General features: G+C 36.5%; 4 protein-coding genes across 5 annotated transcripts in view; 1 reads left to right on the top strand and 3 right to left on the bottom strand.

Annotated features, from left to right (window-relative positions):
• LOC105275082 (lipase 3) overlaps positions 1 to 17,359 on the bottom strand; it is a 214,935-nt gene that overhangs the window by 36,536 nt on the left and 161,040 nt on the right. The window lies entirely within an intron of this gene.
• On the bottom strand, positions 1,776 to 3,772 carry LOC113563052. Its single transcript, XM_026974084.1, has one exon. It carries the CDS (start codon positions 2,941 to 2,943, stop codon positions 1,807 to 1,809), a length of 1,137 nt encoding a protein of 378 aa, XP_026829885.1. The 5' UTR covers positions 2,944 to 3,772; the 3' UTR covers positions 1,776 to 1,806.
• On the bottom strand, positions 5,739 to 10,163 carry LOC105283859. Of its 2 annotated transcripts, none has more exons than XM_011346962.3 (8): positions 8,758 to 10,163; positions 8,524 to 8,643; positions 8,288 to 8,405; positions 7,852 to 8,125; positions 6,861 to 6,971; positions 6,458 to 6,548; positions 6,042 to 6,096; positions 5,739 to 5,855 (listed from the first exon to the last, which is right to left on the bottom strand). In XM_011346962.3, exons 1-8 carry the CDS (start codon positions 8,902 to 8,904, stop codon positions 5,833 to 5,835), a joined length of 939 nt encoding a protein of 312 aa, XP_011345264.1. In that variant the 5' UTR covers positions 8,905 to 10,163; the 3' UTR covers positions 5,739 to 5,832. The 2 variants fall into 2 exon arrangements, with proteins under 2 accessions (XP_011345264.1, XP_011345262.1); XM_011346960.3 differs by having other exon boundaries at positions 6,067 to 6,187; positions 8,758 to 10,160.
• LOC105283860 lies at positions 10,163 to 12,356 on the top strand. The gene is made up of 2 exons (XM_026974085.1): positions 10,163 to 10,388; positions 10,527 to 12,356. The coding sequence occupies exon 2, from the start codon at positions 10,551 to 10,553 to the stop codon at positions 11,277 to 11,279; it is 729 nt and encodes a 242-aa protein (XP_026829886.1). The 5' UTR covers positions 10,163 to 10,388; positions 10,527 to 10,550; the 3' UTR covers positions 11,280 to 12,356.

Here is a 17,359-nt window from a genome sequence, read left to right as displayed (position 1 = left end):
GTTCGATGTACTCGCGGAGCCATGGAGATTGTGCAAATTCTAAGACGCGATGAATTTTTGTGACGCGAAGACCGTGACGCGTACACTGTTGTAAATTGCGATAATGAATGACGTACCGCTTCTTATCGCATAAAGTTGCGAGCAACTTATCCTGCCGTTTGCCTGGTGGTTTATCGCGCGTCGAACAGAACGGTAGGTCAGCGTGCGCGTCATGGAGATGTCGCGGATACTCGAGATCGACTTCGAGTACGTATCCTTTTGGTGAATCAGGAGTGACAGCGATCACGTTGAAATTGGAAGTGTCATCGACCCATCGAAAGTTCGCATAGGGCAGTGGCTGACACATTGCCGATCCGTATAAATTATTAACATCAAAGTACATTAAATAAGATGAAGGTTTCGATGGGTCGTACGACTGCATGTACTTATTGTTAGCTTGCGCGTACCTGTGTGAACATTGGCTCAGGCCGCCGCGTATACCACGTTCTACGAACATGACCATATCAATATCGGTAAGGAGTTCAAAATTTATACGCGTATGTTTGAGCATCGCGTCCCACGTAAAACCGGGCAAAGTGTAATAATACGCAGGATCAAGACCATAACTGTTGATGCAACTATCGCGAAAATTCTTGAATACGTCGGCCAACAACAAGACATCCGTTTTTAAGTATAAATCGCTGTACTCGCCGAGCGTTCGAATGGTGAACCGTTGCCACACGTTGACAGCGTGCGCGTAATCGCTCTCGGATACCGTATTACCGGTTAGTGAACTATAAAACGATTCGCGCGGTGGTAGGCGAGTATCCTCCAACTTTTCGGTGCAGTCCACGTACTCGTACGGGAACACACCCTTTCGCGTAAGTAAATCAAAGTCGTTGGTAGAGAGGTGCGCAAATTCGGATCGTACAATTCTGAGTTTATCCTTATTTAAATATGACGATAACTTATCCAGGTTACTGCTCAGGAATTTATATGAATCGATGAACCACAATTGCACGTGGTTACGCCATTTTTTGTCATCTGACTCATTAACATGTTTTGTAAAGGAAATATATTTTTCTTTGTTTATCGGTAATACATCGATAGCGCCCTCGAACGCGGTAGCTATTTCTTTAATGATAAAATGTGAGTCGTAGCCGGATAAATTATGAAACACTATCGGAATGGTATAGGAATCTTTATAATTTAAGTTACAATTAGAATGTGCGGGACCTCTGTACCGACCGGTGAGATGACAATGATCGCATACTCGCGTGTCGTCTGACGCGAACGGTTTCTCGCAGATATGACAATGCGTTGCACTATTATACTTTTCACATTCGTCTCGCGTTAGATTTTTCATGGGGACATTTCTAGACAAAATTGCTTTCACGCGATGCGCTAAATCTTTTAATTGCTCGACGAACCACGCTATGCAGTCGGTATCGCGACAGGATCGGTATTCGGATAATGACGCATCATAATTACATCGCACGTAATACCCGATGCTGAATACCTGGTGACGATGGTACAGCTTCGGGTTGTCCTCCCCCGTCTTCTGCAGGATACATTCCAGATCGGCGTACACGACGAACGGTATTCTCTCCTTCCTGTTGTAGTTGGTGAAACTTAACCACTTGTCCTCTTCATTTGGCAGAACGATGGCACAGTCATTCATTCGTTGGCAATCCGCGGTGTGGGCCTCCAATTTCTCATTGGTATGGAAATAATGTAGACATCTGCAAGAATGGATGGATTTGTTACTTAATTTATTCTAGCAATGCATAAGTATTTGCTGATTATATAAAGGTATAATAACACTACTTACCGATCACAAATATATTTTTTTCGTTTATTGCTGCTAAGTTGTGAGCTCACCAGCCGAGACAGATTCTTGATGTACGCGAAATGTCCCACGTTGTCAAGCGGATCCTGCATATACAGCAGGTTCACATGCTTGCACTTCTTCTCATCAGCGAGTCGTATCGGCACGATCATGAGTTTTTCCTCTTCCTTCTTCTTCTTCTCCTGGATGGCATATACATTTATCGAGATGTCGTTCAGAAGCTCAAATTTTTTTATTTGCTTCAACGACACTGGAAACTCTATGCCCTTGAGATTCAGCACCGTTGTATAATGTGGATAGGAAGATTGACGTTCCGTGTGTCTTTCCGCTGGATACAGAGTGGCAATCACCGACCACGCGAAGCACGCATTGTCCTTCGATTGCACGTTCACCACTGCTTTCTTCGTCTTTATCTCCTCCGGTAATTTAATGCGACATCCAGCGTGCATCGGATTGTGTCTGTTCACGTTGATGGTCAAGTTCAATATACGCGACAATGCCCACCCGCTATCACGCTCCTGAAACTCCTCGAGAGACGCTAGGGTGGGTTCGATCACGTATTGCGTGAACCACTCTTGCAAATCCAATGTCTTAAAGAGTTCACGATTTCTCGTGTTTATACTTCTATTAGCGGTCTTCTCACCCGCCACGAACTCCCCATTGAACATGGTGTTCACTTTTACGTTGCTGTGTCTATCAATAGCGTTGCGCACATGCTCTAGCACTACATCACGAGCGTCCTCCAAGAATCGTCGCGGGTCGATGCAATCCACGTTGATCACCGCACTGGTGAGAATTCGGTTTTTGAACGCGGTATCAATCTCTCGCCAAGAGAGTTTTGTGTTGGAAGGCTGTTCGGCGTGGTCACCGCCGCCGACATGTATAAAACGTGTTTCCAATTCTTTCTTCAATCCCTCGAGCTGCGTGATTCGAGCCACTAACGAGTGATTTCGTCCTAGAGATAGTCGTGGACGCTTAGCACGGCATTGTTCCTCTAATTTTTCGATGCACTCGTCACATCGCTGCGCCCATGCGAAATATTCGCCCAATGTTGTCACTTGCGATGACTCTGCTGCAACTTCTTCTTCTTCTTCTTCGATTTGATAGAGTTCCATTTTGAGACGCTATTTTAAACACCACTTTTCACGCAGATTTTTTCATACAAAGAACTTTACTCGAACTCCTTACTCTTTTATATTAGGGAAATATCTTGGGAGGAGGAGTTTACCACAAATTTAGAATTTTATGGATGGAGACATCGCGTAAAGCGATTTGTTAGAGGCGAGGGTGGAGACTTTGCGCGACAAGTGATTGGTTTCAAAATTTGTGGGAGATGGAACTTGGTGAGGAGGGGATTTGTTGTTAATATTTGGGATCGCAGGTAATAAACTTCCAACAGCGAGCGAGTCTATATCGCCTTTGTATTTTCCGATAGAAAGTTTAGGATTTAGATAAAAATACTTTTTCATGCTATCGAGTACATTATGATAAAAAAATATTTTTCGTGCTATCGAATGCATTATGATACCATACTAGGTCCTGTACCACTCGCGATAAACGTTTAGACGATATGATGTAATGTAAAAATGACTTACCTATGTCAGGATTGAACTTGGAGCGGGTTGCCCATGTAACCACTCGCTCAATCACCTGAACCATGCAGATTATGATAAGGTTTGAAAAATGCCCTCAACTTCGCTTATCCGCTGGAATGTTTTACATCTTATAACATGTTAAACATTCCAACAGCCGAGTGTCGGCACTCAAATAGAGATATGACGGTTCGTCATATTCTTAGAAAATTTTCCCTACATTAGAGATAGAAAAGTGACGCAGGGTCATAAAACATACTCTTCGTGACGTCATACCCCCCCTCACCCGCCCCCGGTTTGGACTGCCGCCGCTGACTCAGAACCGATATGGGTTAGGACCGAGCATGAGTCATAACTGACCTGGGTTAGGCCCTATCTTACCCCCTCCCCAAAAGTGGATTAGAACCCGCTTAGTTATACTACTTATAACAGTAATAAAAAAAAGGAAGAAACGTAATAATTTGATGCGTTCATATTTTATTCTTACGAGCTATAGTTTATTTTACGATCATCACAACTTACATGTAATTATGTACAATGCTAGTAAATATTTTCTACAAACGACATTTCAAGTCTGACAAAATTTGCTATCGTCAATATTAAAAGTTCCTGTCAGTAAATTTCAAATTAGACTTAAAACAAGGAATAAATTTCATTGTTTTACTTCTTTTAATTTACGAAAAATTTGCGTCCTGTTCTTATTCATCCATCATACGTGTTCCGTGTGGTACGCACTGTGCATTTGGTATGTCGTCAAGATCTCTGACGTAAGTATAATTGATATTTTAACACGTTTTTTTATACATTACATATATTCTTACTCTGTATACTTTGCTTACAACTTTAAAAAATGTATATTGTTCATATTACGCGATACTAATATGCAATGTAATTGAAATTGAAACAACTTCTCTGAACAGTTAATGAATTGCAGATTTGAGTTAATGGTCTCAGTTAGATTTCATATCTGCGATATCATCTAGTTAGGATAATACGTAACTTGCACGTATTCTTTCAAATATCTGCATTTTAAGTACATGCGACCAATATTTTAAGTACTTATATGTGATTATTTCATTTCGCATTGCGCGTGCATTTCGACCAAAATTTCATTGGTTGCCGCTCGTCAAGCCGCCGCATGCGCAATGGTATACCTTTCTTCTTATACCATGGTCATAGCAACGACGATATCGGCGCATGCGCATTGCAGACAAATCGGACTCTCTACCTTTCTCTCTCGTACATGTGTTGGACACAGGCTCGTTCCATAAGACATATAGGCAATGCCCCTTCCAGTAGTATATATTCTAAGAAAACAACACAAAAATTTTTCATTTCGGAGATTCCGTTTAGACAGAGCAAGGCATTTATGCGGAGATGCACCATGCACTGCAGAGGCAAATATGAATATTTTTAACTGATTCTTGTTTTACAACGTTTAAGATATGTACTTCAAAAAGAGTAAACTAAAATTTCAAAATAGAATTACATGTATTATATTTCGTTGAACAAATTCCCCCAAAAATGTATAATCCTATTTTTTCGGCCGTCACACTGGTGTTTCCCTTTAATGCACTGGACAGAGTTCATTTTAGCAGCTTAATACATAGAATAAATAATGATAAATTAAATAATTTTTATTGAGATATGTTTCTTTTTGGTTTAAAATATCTTTGCAAGCCTCATCATTGAATAGTTAATATTTCATTTATTTATCATTTATTATTTAATATTTAAATTGCTATAACTATAATATTTATATAACAATAATTTCTATAACCATTTATATATAAACATTTAAATAACTTAATACTTAAATTCCTATAATATTTTACTTATTAATCATCACCGTTTCATTTCTTCTTATCCGCAAATTTTATTTGAATGATAAATTTTATACGTTTAATGTGAAAAACATTTCAGGCCTGGTTTTATCAGCTTATCTGATTGTACCTACAAGTCAATTAATGTTTCTCTTTGGACTTTATGCATGACGTTTTGGTTTTGAAAGAAAAATGCTACCAATTTTCTTACCACCTTCCTAATTTTTTAAGCTCAATGGGACAAGAGTGTGTCGGCATTTTCACCCAATTTTATATCTATTTACTCTATTCTAATATACGATATTATTGGATGTGTTAAATTTTCATTATTATTGCACAGATAGCATAAGAGTCAGGTAAGATATTGATGAACTTACTAGCTGCAAAACAAATACATTCTCTTTAGTTTACCTTTCTCCTTACTTTTGAACCATGCACGTACGTATTAGTTATGTATATCATTAAATGTATAACTTTACCGAAGCAAAGCTCTGTATAGATAATGTGAACAATCCACCTATATTCAATGTAAAAGCTTTGTTACTTCTTTGTAATAAGAACAATATCACTTTCTGTATCTGCAACGGTGCTAAGTACCATGGAGCATTCCATCTATAAAAAATATGGCATAGAATTTACAATTTGAGAATTATCAAACCTATTATTTTTAAAAAAGTATTATTTTTAAAAATTATGGAATTATAGAATTAGAGAATTATTAAAAGATATTCGAGCGTTTTTATCACTGAAAATTACACAAATAAAAATATAATAATTACAGATATACATATTTCTTACAACGTAAAAAATATATGATTATTACAATCCGTAATTTCCTGTCCAGCGTAGTTGGCTATAAACATATATATAAAAAGACACGTGATATTAAAAAGATGTCCTGCCGTCTTTTCTATTTCTTGTACAGGTGACTCAATTTGAAATATCTAAAACACCATCATTGTGCAATACCTTAATACCTTAACATCTCTAATAAATATATATCTTTAAAATTCATCATTTCATATGCAATTTCTAGCGATTTTTTAAACCTTTGTGTTTAAGCGTTTAGCATAATATTTAGAATTTAGTTTCTTAATATTGTAAAATGATTCTTAATAGGATATTTTTCTTCTTATTAACAATTTCTTTCGAATTAAATATTGTAAAATGCTATGTAGATCACTCATAAGTAATACTGTATGTAAAAAACTTACTCCGTAAAGATTGCAACTCATACAAAGTACAGTAATCATTGTAACAATGAAAAGTGATCGTTCCATACCGCCCATAAAAAATTTGATAAACCTTAAAAAAAGGAATATAATTAGATCAAAATAAGTTACCTCGAAATAATTTAATTAAATATTAATTGCATGTTTGACCATCTTTAACTACATTTAACTACATTTTTTAAAATTAACTACAATAATTGTCCCATACCGAAGCAATTAGCATTAAAATTGTAATTCCTAGCTAATCCTTAGCTTTCAATCTCTGCATTTATACATACTATTTTATGTTTATAATGATAGCTTCCAGAAAAATACATTTCCCATTGCTTTATCGATATCGATGTCATCGGTAATAATGTATACATATTATCATTTAAATACTAACTCCATAGCTTTGCAATGAATGTCCATGGCATAGATAAACTCCTTGTAAATAGTTTCATTTTTTATGGTAATACTTTGTACCGTAGCCGTTACTGCTTGTTCAAAGCGGTAGCTGTAAATAGTTTCGCCGCTATACTTATATCGGTTTTCTAGATCCTATGATGTAAAAATTATTTTTCTCACAATGTGAATAAATATTTGGGTAAATGTTAAGATTAGGAGCGACCTCACCAATTTCAATGACCTTGACATATGTTGTCAAAGTCATCCTCCTGAGTGACCTTTAAGAGGTTTTAGTCGTCGCTCGTTGTTTATTAAAAAGTTATTAACAAAAGAAATTTAATGATTTTGTACGACTTTTCAGCTGTCCACGTGAAGCAAGAACATGATATTGATATATTACAAAGGTCACCTCCCCGAATAACCCGCACTAGGTTTTAGTCGTCGATCGCTGTTTATTAAAAAGTTATTAACAACAGAAGTTTCGAAAATATAATAGTTATTTTGAATATCGAAAGGCATAAACGACTAATAAATATATGAATGAAGAAATGAAAGTCATTTACAACAGTGAATCGTTAATATATAGAATAGTTTCTTCTAATATAAACACAAAGTATTCTTTACTTTAACCAAAAGCACAAACTGAAGAGCCATGCGTAACTATTGAATTTGGTTTGTTAAGAACTTTTTAATAAACAACGATCGACGACTAAAACTTAGTGGGGAGAGGTGATCTTTGTAATATATGGCAATATCATGTTTTTGCTTCGCGTGGACAGCTGAAAATTCGTGCAAAATCATGAAACTTCTTTTGTTAATAACTTTTCAATAAACAACGAATGACGGCTAAAACCTCTTGAAGGTCACTCAGGAGGATGACCTTGACAACATATGTCAAGGTCATTGAAATTGGTGAGGTCGCCCCTAATCTTAACATTAACCAATATTCATTATCCGTTTTCCTATATAATATAATTTTATTTCTTTACCTAGCAATTCTCAACATTCCACAGATATGTTTGAGACATGATAATAGCATTGTTCCTATCGCTAAGATTCCAACTGATCCTACAGCAGTAACTACGTTTATTAACAGAAGAAATAAATAGAAATGTTTTTCTTGTAGGACGAAGTATTTAGTCATAGTTACTATGAAGCGGCGCGCGTAGGTCTCATTTTTGGGCGTAATCATATCAAAAATGAATGGCCAACATTCTATTGCAATAATAGAAAGCATAATGCATACTGCAAGTACTAAACTTTCTTTCGTTTAGAGAAACAATAAGATACATATATGCATGAGCAATATAATACAATATAACAAATCAGTAAATCATAATTTTTTAAATATTATAATCTATTTTACTACAATTCTAAAATTAATAAATAATCACAATCATAGAAATCAACAAGTCTTCTTCTTACTTATACAGGCAAGCGTTATTCGTTTTGCACTGTTTCCATATTTGTTATAGATAGCAATTTCTTTCGAATCCTTTAGCCTCTCGTAGATGTATTGAAATTGCTCCAATAAATATTTTATCTATCGCATTAACAATATTTTATGCTGAATAGCATTATAAAGTATGAAAGAAAATTTTTACACAGTATACTTTATTGTAGTATACTTTATTTAGTTTTGAAGAAAAAAAATTGCTTACAGTTTCTATATTAAGCCAAAAGGAGATATACTTAATCAGAAAAAAAGTATAATACGTTGATATAGAAAGCACATGAATAGTAAGAACAAAGGAGTATTCTGTAAAACAAAGTCTTGAAAGCTGTAATTAAAAATTTTTTCGGATTTATTTGTTTCAAAAATCATCTAAATGATATGTAAATTGTAAAATAGAATTGTAAAATAACAAACACTAGAATTAGAAATATTCACGTACCACGAATACGACGTAGCTTATCAAAATACTAAGACACAATGCTGCCTGAAATCGAACAAACTTCGATCGTTGATAAGGCCACAAGCCAACAGCAAGTAATATAATTCTATTCAAACTGAAGTGCCGTTCTTGGACGGAGATACTCATTTTACAAATGATCCTGAGTTTATCGAGTTACGTTTGACTGCAAATATTTTGTGACGGTTCGTGAAACTTCATCTTGCATAGAAGCACTTGCGAATTATATAATCATATAACATTATATAAAATTGTATCATTTTTCTTTACCAAAGTAAATTGCCATGCAAATTGTTTAATAATATAAACGGAGTGTAAGGTAGCATATACACTCATAATCTGTCACCTATTCCCGAGAAGAAGACGACGTAGTAAGTGATCGAAATAATGCTGAAGGAAATTCGACATGTGGTTACTTCCCACGGAAAATATTCGTAAAATAATATCTTGGTCGAAACCCACGCATGTGTAGTTCACTTTTTCTTTATCGAGGGAATTTCATGCGTTCCATTCCACTGTGTGCATTCGTAAAGTTCACTTCTCCATTGAAGACAGCAGCGCGCGATGTATCTCAAAAATATCTATAATATTACTTGAAACTGCGGTATTAACTGATAAGTACTAGCGCTTTCTAGCAGGTATCTCTTTTTTTATCCGCATTTGAGTTAACTCAGAAGAATCTAGCGTTACTAGTTTTAAATATCGAAATATGTTATATTATTATTGTATACTGTCAAGTGCATTAATGCCGACTTTGCTATTGAACGTGATATTTAACCAATTCATGATAAAATAATAAATTAATATTTAATTAAAATTTAATACGAATTTTAGCGAACAAGGATATTACTTCCTACACATATATTTTATTTATATATACAGGATGTCTCACATAAGGCGAAACACCTTTCGCCCACAGGTAGATCTCGTCAAATTGAATTAAAAAGTCTTGTATCACTTTGCAAATAACAACGTAAAATTTCGAGTTATTAATAAGAGAAGATTAGCGAATCAGATACAATGTGACGAATCTTGTAGGCGCAGTTTTTGACGTGCGATGTCAACATATCATCTCTACACTGTAAATATGCTATTCCATTCGCAATCAGACTCCGCCTTATTTATTACCTAGCAATACTGTCGCGAGCGTCTGTTGCTACGCGTTCCTAGCAACGCGTCTGAAAGTTGGCGAAAGCTATTTTTTGGATTTTCTTAATACTTGAAGTTTTGAAAATATGTCCATAAAGAATATAATATATATTAAATAACATATATTATAAGTATATTATACAGGGTGTTCCAAAAACATACCGACAAACTTCAGGAGGTTATAGAGGACACCAAAACAAGCAACTTTTATTAATATACCGATACCCGAAAATGAGCCGTTTTTGCAGGAGAGTAAATTATTTGGATTTATAACAAATGCTCACAATGTTGACCATTTTCTTCTATACACAGATGACGATGAATAGAAGCAAATATGCTATGATGATGTTGACGACGATTTGAATTTCTCTCTTTCAAAGAAAGATATGAGAATGTTTATCATTGATAGTAAACGCAACTATTCCCGAAATCGCTCGGTCGAACGATTTTTGTTAGTAAACACGGTGAGTATCCACTTACGAGGTACGCTTACAAGACATTGAGAACAATCTCCCATTTGATGGACTACCTCAGTATCGTTAGTGTCTGTTACGATAATACGAAATTCGTCTTCAAAATGAACAATAATTTTTCTTTTGAAGAGCTAGCTGACATGCATCTTATTTATGGTGAAGCGAGATGTAATGGAAGAGAAGCTGCATGCTTGTACGAAGAAAGATATCCAAATCGCCGTCAACCTCATCATAGCACATTTGTTTCTATTCATCGTCGCTTCTATTCTTCGAGACCTAAAGCGCAGTGGTGGTGCTGGTCGTCCAAGAACAATACGTATGATAGCGTTCGAAGAAGAAGTCTTAAACCGCGTAGAAGAAGAACATTCCACAAGTGTTCGCGCAACTTCGCATAATATGGGGGCTTCCACGACAATAGTATGGCGTGCTATGCATGAACAACTTCTTCGTCCCTACCATATTCAAAGAGTACAAGGTTTGAATCCTGGAGACTACCCTAATCGGATCGCTTTCTGTCAATGGTTTTTGAGTCGCAATTTGATTCAGCCTAACTTCGGAAGAATTGCGTTGTTCTCGGATGAAGCATGCTTTACTCGGGATGGTGTTTTCAACAGTCGCAACAGCCATATCTGGGATGAAAATCCTCATGCTGTCGCTTTTACAAGACACCAGCAGCAATTTTCCGTCAACATTTGGGCTGGTATTGTGGGGGAGAATTTGATAGTATACTTGCTGCCACCTCGTTTGAATGCTCACATTTATCTCCAATTCATACAAAATATTTTACCAGGACTTTTACAAAATGTCCCTTTGGATATAAGACGAGACATGTGGTTTCAACATGACGGAGCACCTGCACATTTCAGTTTGAACGTACGCTAGTATCTGGATCAGCGTTTTCTGAACAGATGGATTGGAAGAGGAGGTCCCGTAGCTTGGCCTGCGCGATCTCCTGATCTTAATCCCCTCGACTTTTTCCTTTGGGGTTTTGCGAAGTCTCTGATATACGAGACTCCTGTACTTGGAGAGGAAGATCTTCTCGCAAGAGTCATGGCCGCTTGCGAATATGTGCAAACTATTCCCGGGATATTCCATAGGATCCGTGAATCCATGAACCGACGATGCCATCTGTGTATAGAAGAAAATGGCCAACATTTTGAGCATTTGTTATACATAAATCCAAATAATTTACTCTCCTGCAAAAACGGCTCATTTTCGGGTATCGGTATATTAATAAAAGTTGCTTGTTTTGGTGTCCTCTATAACCCTCTGAAGTTTGTCGGTATATTTTTGGAACACCCTGTATATATACACAGGGTGGGCCAAATAAAGTGTTACAGCTAAATAACTGTGAAACTGGTCAATGGATTCTAACGTTCGTGTAGTCAATTTTATCGGCTTAAAATGAGCTTTCACATGAGCTATATTTCATTCACCGGAAACCCCTCCTCGGGAGGAAGGAGGGGGTGAACTTTGATTTTGTAAATGGCACCCCATGAAATTTTCAACATGAATCGATAGAATGCGACAAAATAAGAAACTTTTATTTGAAACATTTTTTTTGAAACGATTATGTTTTACATTAAAAGCATTGCAAAGAATTCAACTCGGGAAATTCTCATCGGCGAGTTCTACGAACTTTAACTAACTTTTGTGACTTTGTTTACTACGGATCGAGGTAAGTGAGAATGTAAACATTGCTTCATCATGAGATCGCTCAGGTACTGAATAAAAAACTGTTTTTTCATATAATGTTTGCATTTATTTTAGTAAATGTTTAAAAGACGTTCCGTTTACATCTAAGCACTTAATTAACCTTGCTGAAAAACTTCTCCGAACATTTGATAACATGGCTGAAGTAATTGATGCGCAAGCAGCTCGAATTGTTTCTTTTAATTCCTCTTTAGTTATAGGAGTTGTGCAAAATACTTAGTTCTTTATGTATCTCCACAAAAAAAATCCAAAGACGTGAGATCAGGTGAACGAGGGGGTCACGGAATACGTCCACTACATCCAATCCATCGTTGACCAAATATTTCATTTAATAGTACGCGTGTAACACGAGCAAAATGAGCTGGTGCTCCATCATGTTGAAACCACATATTTTGTAGTACATTCAGTGGGACATTTTCTAATAGTAGAGGAAGCGCAGGACTAGATCGAGTCCGGCGATAATGTGAGTACCTGAGCGACAAGTGAGAATGTTTACATTCTCATTTATCTCGATCTGTAGTAAACAAACGTTAAAGTTAAACGTTAAATAGGTGCCTGAGACAAACCGATGTGCATTTATTTACGACCGCCAGTCTAGGATCTCTGAATAAAAGAGCTTCTCGTGATACGACGTATCCTTATTAATAATGAATTTCACGGCGCAAGAATACATGCAAATGATTGTTTTTTATGGGATGGCCGGAGAAAATTATCGTGAAGCGGCACATATTTATGCAGAACGATTTCCCGGACGAGATCGATATCCAACGTATAAAACGATTGCGAGATGTATGCTACGTGCGAACGAAACAGAATCTCTTATACCACTGAGACGTGATACTGGTAGCAGTGTTCCCAGAACCGAGCCGCGGCCAGCACGAAATGACAACTGGAAGGGGTAGTCACGTGACGCGCTCGAGACCCGGGCAACTTCGAGCAGTAGAAAGAGACAGACAGCTTTCCGTCTCTTTCTTTCGCTCGGGCTCGCTCGCGGCTCGCGGGCCGCGGCACGCTAATAGCGCCGCGTAAATGCAAAAAATTTCGAGATTTCGACTTTGCGTCGCAATATCTCTGCTCGTAGGGCACGTAGGCAAAAATTAAAAACACTTTTCTTATGTAAATCATACCCAAGCTATCGATTGAGCCTACTCAGAACTGAATCAATTCAGTCATTATTGAGATCTGATAATCTCGGGTATTCGCAGCTCGCCGACTCGCGTAAAAGAGTCACGTGCGGTCTCGCGCACTACCGTGTCTCTTGATATATTTCAAATGAATAAGTTATATAATTATACGTATTAATTGCAATTAATAGTATGCATATATAGTGGACTTCCGCACCACTCACCTTTGAGGTTCCACTAATGGCGCGTTAGGTTTTTTTGAAGTGGTCCTTCGCCAGGAGCCCTATTTTACCACGTTATGCCGTATAGAAGACATCTGGCGATTTTTAGTGTGATGTCTGTCTTTCGCAGACGAGATATCCTTTGCACACTTTTACATTTGTAGTGCGACGTCTGTCTTTCGCAGACGAGATATCCTTTGCACACTTTTACATTTGTAGTGTGATGTCTGTCTTTCGCAGACGAGATATCTTTTGCACACCATAATTATGAGCAACCAGCACTTTCATCCGCAGCATGTAAAGTAAAACTATTTTTCTTTCTTGTTGGACAAGTTGCAAAATGAAGCGGTAAAGCGGCGGGAGCGGCTGAAGCGACGGACGTGGCGGCCGCCAAAATATAATTAAAATATATTATAATATCTATAAATAATATATATATATATATATATCACGCACGTCCAAAAAAGAGAGCGAAACAAACACACACCACACACATGCACGCACGCCCTCACAAAGAATAAAGAAAGAAAATTTGCAATTTAACATTACATATAATTATATGTATGTTCTGTTATAAAAATTATTTATAAATTGTAAAATATTTTTTAATTATTATATTTTGGCGGACGCGGCGGACGCCGCGTCCGCCTCGTCCGCCTCGTCCGCCTCGTCCGTCGCTTCCGCCGCTTTGCCGTTTTATTTGACGGCAGCCACCCCGCTGGTAATACCAGCGGGCGCGGGATCGGCCGGCTCCTCTTCTTTTTTTCTAGCTATAATAAATAAAGACATAAATTATTAATCACGTTAACGAATAATATAAGGAAGAAAAAGGGGAAAAAAGAAATTATATAATACTTCTTTTCATTACCTTGTTGTTGTTGTTGCTGCTCCTGCTCCTGCTGCTCCTGCTGCTCCTGCGACTGCTGCTGTTGCTGTTGCGGCTGCTGCTGTTGCTGCTGCAGCAGAACTTGCAGTAGTTGCTGTGTAGTTGCAGCGTTGTTCTCTTCCTCCTCTTCGAGGAGCATTTCTTCATCATCTATGACCTCTATAACCAAAATATAAAATATCTTGTATATATATGTTATTGAATTTATATATTTATTGAATTTTCGATTAATGTTTTAACTTCTACACACGGTCCGAGCTGCAGGATCTCCAACAAATCGAATCCTGCATATCGGATCGTGTGTAGAGGTTCATCAACGACTTATTCAATAACAGAAAAAAAATAAGTTCGTAAGAAATAGTATTAATATTTTTATTCTGTACTTACGCGACATGTTGCGTGGCTCTGTGCTCGGTCACTCGGTGTATCGCCGAGCGATGCATTTTTTTCACGAGGCATTTTTTTTATTTTCTTTCGCTGTTTTGCTCAAGCACGAAACATTTCCTTAGTAATCTTCTCGCCTTGATAAGTGGTACCGTATGTATAAAAATACATGCTTTTCTGAATCTTGGCGTTAAGTTAGCTATATCGCATTCGAAAGGGAAGGAGACTTCGCGTTCGTAAGTCTTTTAATTTTCTATATTACTGTTAATATAATTCTTATCATTTTCTTTTCCTTTATCTTCATATTCTCTATAGTTTTTAAATATTGAAATGTGTGATAAATTAAGAAAAAAAGCTAAGCGAAGTTTTTTGGAAGCTTGGCTTCATGATGATCGATACAAATGTTGGATACGTAAAGTCCTGTGTAAAATCCTGTGATGATAGCCTTTTCCATTGTACTATTTGTAATAACAATTTCTCTTGCAACTCAACACACGTTTCTAGACATGCCAATTCTATGTGTCATTTAAAGAATAAAGAAAATACATCATTATGTGATGATGGCAATAATGTAAAAAATACAAGTAAAGCAGTATTTAAAAAGAAATGGATAGATATAAAGAATTTTCAATTATGGTTACGTGAAGTTCCGAATAACAATAGTTTATGTTTATGTACGATTTGCGATAAATCTTTTGCTGCCTATTTTTCGCATATTTGCCGACATGCAGAAAGTGAAACTCATTTAAATCTTTGTAAAGAAAAAGGGATTGAAGTGAGTGAGATTAATGATACGCAAATCAATGAATCTCTTTTGTCGTTTGATAAACGTAAAAAGACAGCAGAAATAAAATATGCTGTTTTGATGGCAGCAATCAATGTACCTCTTTACAATGCACACAAAATTCTGAACTTTTTTCAACAACTAGACGATCCTAATGTGTTGAATAGTATGAGCATGGGTCCAACGAAATGTAGCAATATAATTTCTAACGTCTTGTGTCCCGTTGAAACTGAACATGTCAATAAGAAGCTTCAGACAACAAAATTCTCTGTTTTCATAGATGAAACAGCAGATATCTGCAACGAAAAATGGATGACATTTTTCGTTCGATATGTTAATTCTGAGACACAAGATATTCGCTCACAATTAGTGCAACTCATTAATATTAATGCAACAGATTGTAGTGCTGATAAGTTATTTAACGCATTTAAGAGTGAAATGTGGAAATTACAAATTCCATTCCACAATATTGTTGCCCTGTCATGTGACAATGCCTCTGTACTGACAGGGAAACATTTATCTTTTCATAGTAAATTAAAAGAGATGTGTAAACATTTGCTAACATTGCCATGCCCATGCCATTCTTCTGCATTAGCTGCTCATGCAGCTTGTGCGAGGATACCGTCATATTGTAACGACTTTTTAAGAAAAATAGCTTCTTATATTAACGGTAGTCCGAAACGTTTGGCAATTTTTCACGATTTTTGCGACTGCTTTCAAGAAAAGTATCGTAAAATTTTAAAATTAAGTGATACACGATGGCTGTCTCACTACACATGTGTTGAGAGACTTCTTCAGTCATGGGATACTATTAGACATTTTTTGCAAGAAATGGTTGTAAGCGACAAAAGTAAATCTGCATAACCACTTTTGTCTGTGATGGATAATGTGGAATTAAAAGCATATTTTCTTTTTCTGAAATATATTTTATATTTCTTTAATTCGTTCAATGCATTCTTCCAATCCGCGGAAACAAGAATCCATTTATTGCAATTGCAATCAGCTAACTTTCTCTTGCAAATCTGCAGAAATTTTCTTCAGAAAGATTATTTGAAAGACGTAACCACAAATATTAATTTTGCACAGAAAGAAAATCAGAAAGATATAAATGATATTCTTCTTGGATCAGAGTGTGAACAGTACCTTGAAGATTTACTATTAGAAGGTCACATGGATGCAGTTACACAAGTACGACAAAACTGCTTACAATTTTACATAACTGCTGTAGAGAAAGTACGTAAAAGATTGCCAATTAACGATGATTTTTTGAAAAAAATGCAAGTTTTCCTCCCATCAATATCGTTATTCGATAGTAACAGAAACACATCGTTCCAGCACGTTTGTCTCATTGCAAGAAATATTGGTGGCTTCGATGAAGAATCGTTAAAATACGAGTGGTTTATATTATTAGCTGATTTCACTGCAGAAGAGACACAAAATTTATCTCTTTTAGATTTTGACGATATGTGGAAGAAAATGTTGCAGCGCCAATTGTCCAATGGCGTTTATAAATATCCCAATTTAAGAAATCTTTTGAGTGCTGTCCGCTGTCTTCCAAATTCAAATGCAGATTCAGAGAGAACATTTTCAATTCTAACAGATATAAAATCCAAAAAACGCAATAAACTTTCTTCAACGTGCGTTAATGCGATTTGTGTTATAAAATCAGCCTTGAAAAGCAGAGGCGAAATAGCTGCAAATATGAAAATAAACGAACAGCATTTATCTTGTATGGTATCTGAAAAATTATATGCAACTTGTCCAACAAGAAAGAAAAGTAGTTTTAATTTACATGCTGCGGATGAAAGTGCTGGTTGCTCATAATCATGGTGTGCAAAAGATATCTCGTC

The sequence above is a fragment of the Ooceraea biroi genome, chromosome 12, assembly GCF_003672135.1.
Source record: "Ooceraea biroi isolate clonal line C1 chromosome 12, Obir_v5.4, whole genome shotgun sequence".
NCBI classification, from domain to species: Eukaryota; Metazoa; Arthropoda; class Insecta; order Hymenoptera; family Formicidae; genus Ooceraea; species Ooceraea biroi.
This window is presented reverse-complemented; position numbering and strand designations above follow the sequence as displayed.

Excerpts from the sequence above, each read along its gene's own strand:
- LOC113563052 (XM_026974084.1), bottom strand. The coding sequence starts at position 2,943 with ATGGAACTCTATCAAATCGAAGAAGAAGAAGAAGAAGTTGCAGCAGAG.
- LOC105283859 (XM_011346960.3), bottom strand. The coding sequence starts at position 8,904 with ATGAGTATCTCCGTCCAAGAACGGCACTTCAGTTTGAATAGAATTATA. Across the intron at positions 6,972-7,851 it reads GGAATGTTGAGAATTGCTAG|CTACCGCTTTGAACAAGCAG; the intron begins GTAAAGAAATAA and ends AACTATTTACAG. Across the intron at positions 5,856-6,066 it reads TGGACAGGAAATTACGGATT|ATGGAATGCTCCATGGTACT; the intron begins GTAATAATCATA and ends TATTTTTTATAG.
- LOC105283860 (XM_026974085.1), top strand. The coding sequence starts at position 10,551 with ATGGTGAAGCGAGATGTAATGGAAGAGAAGCTGCATGCTTGTACGAAG.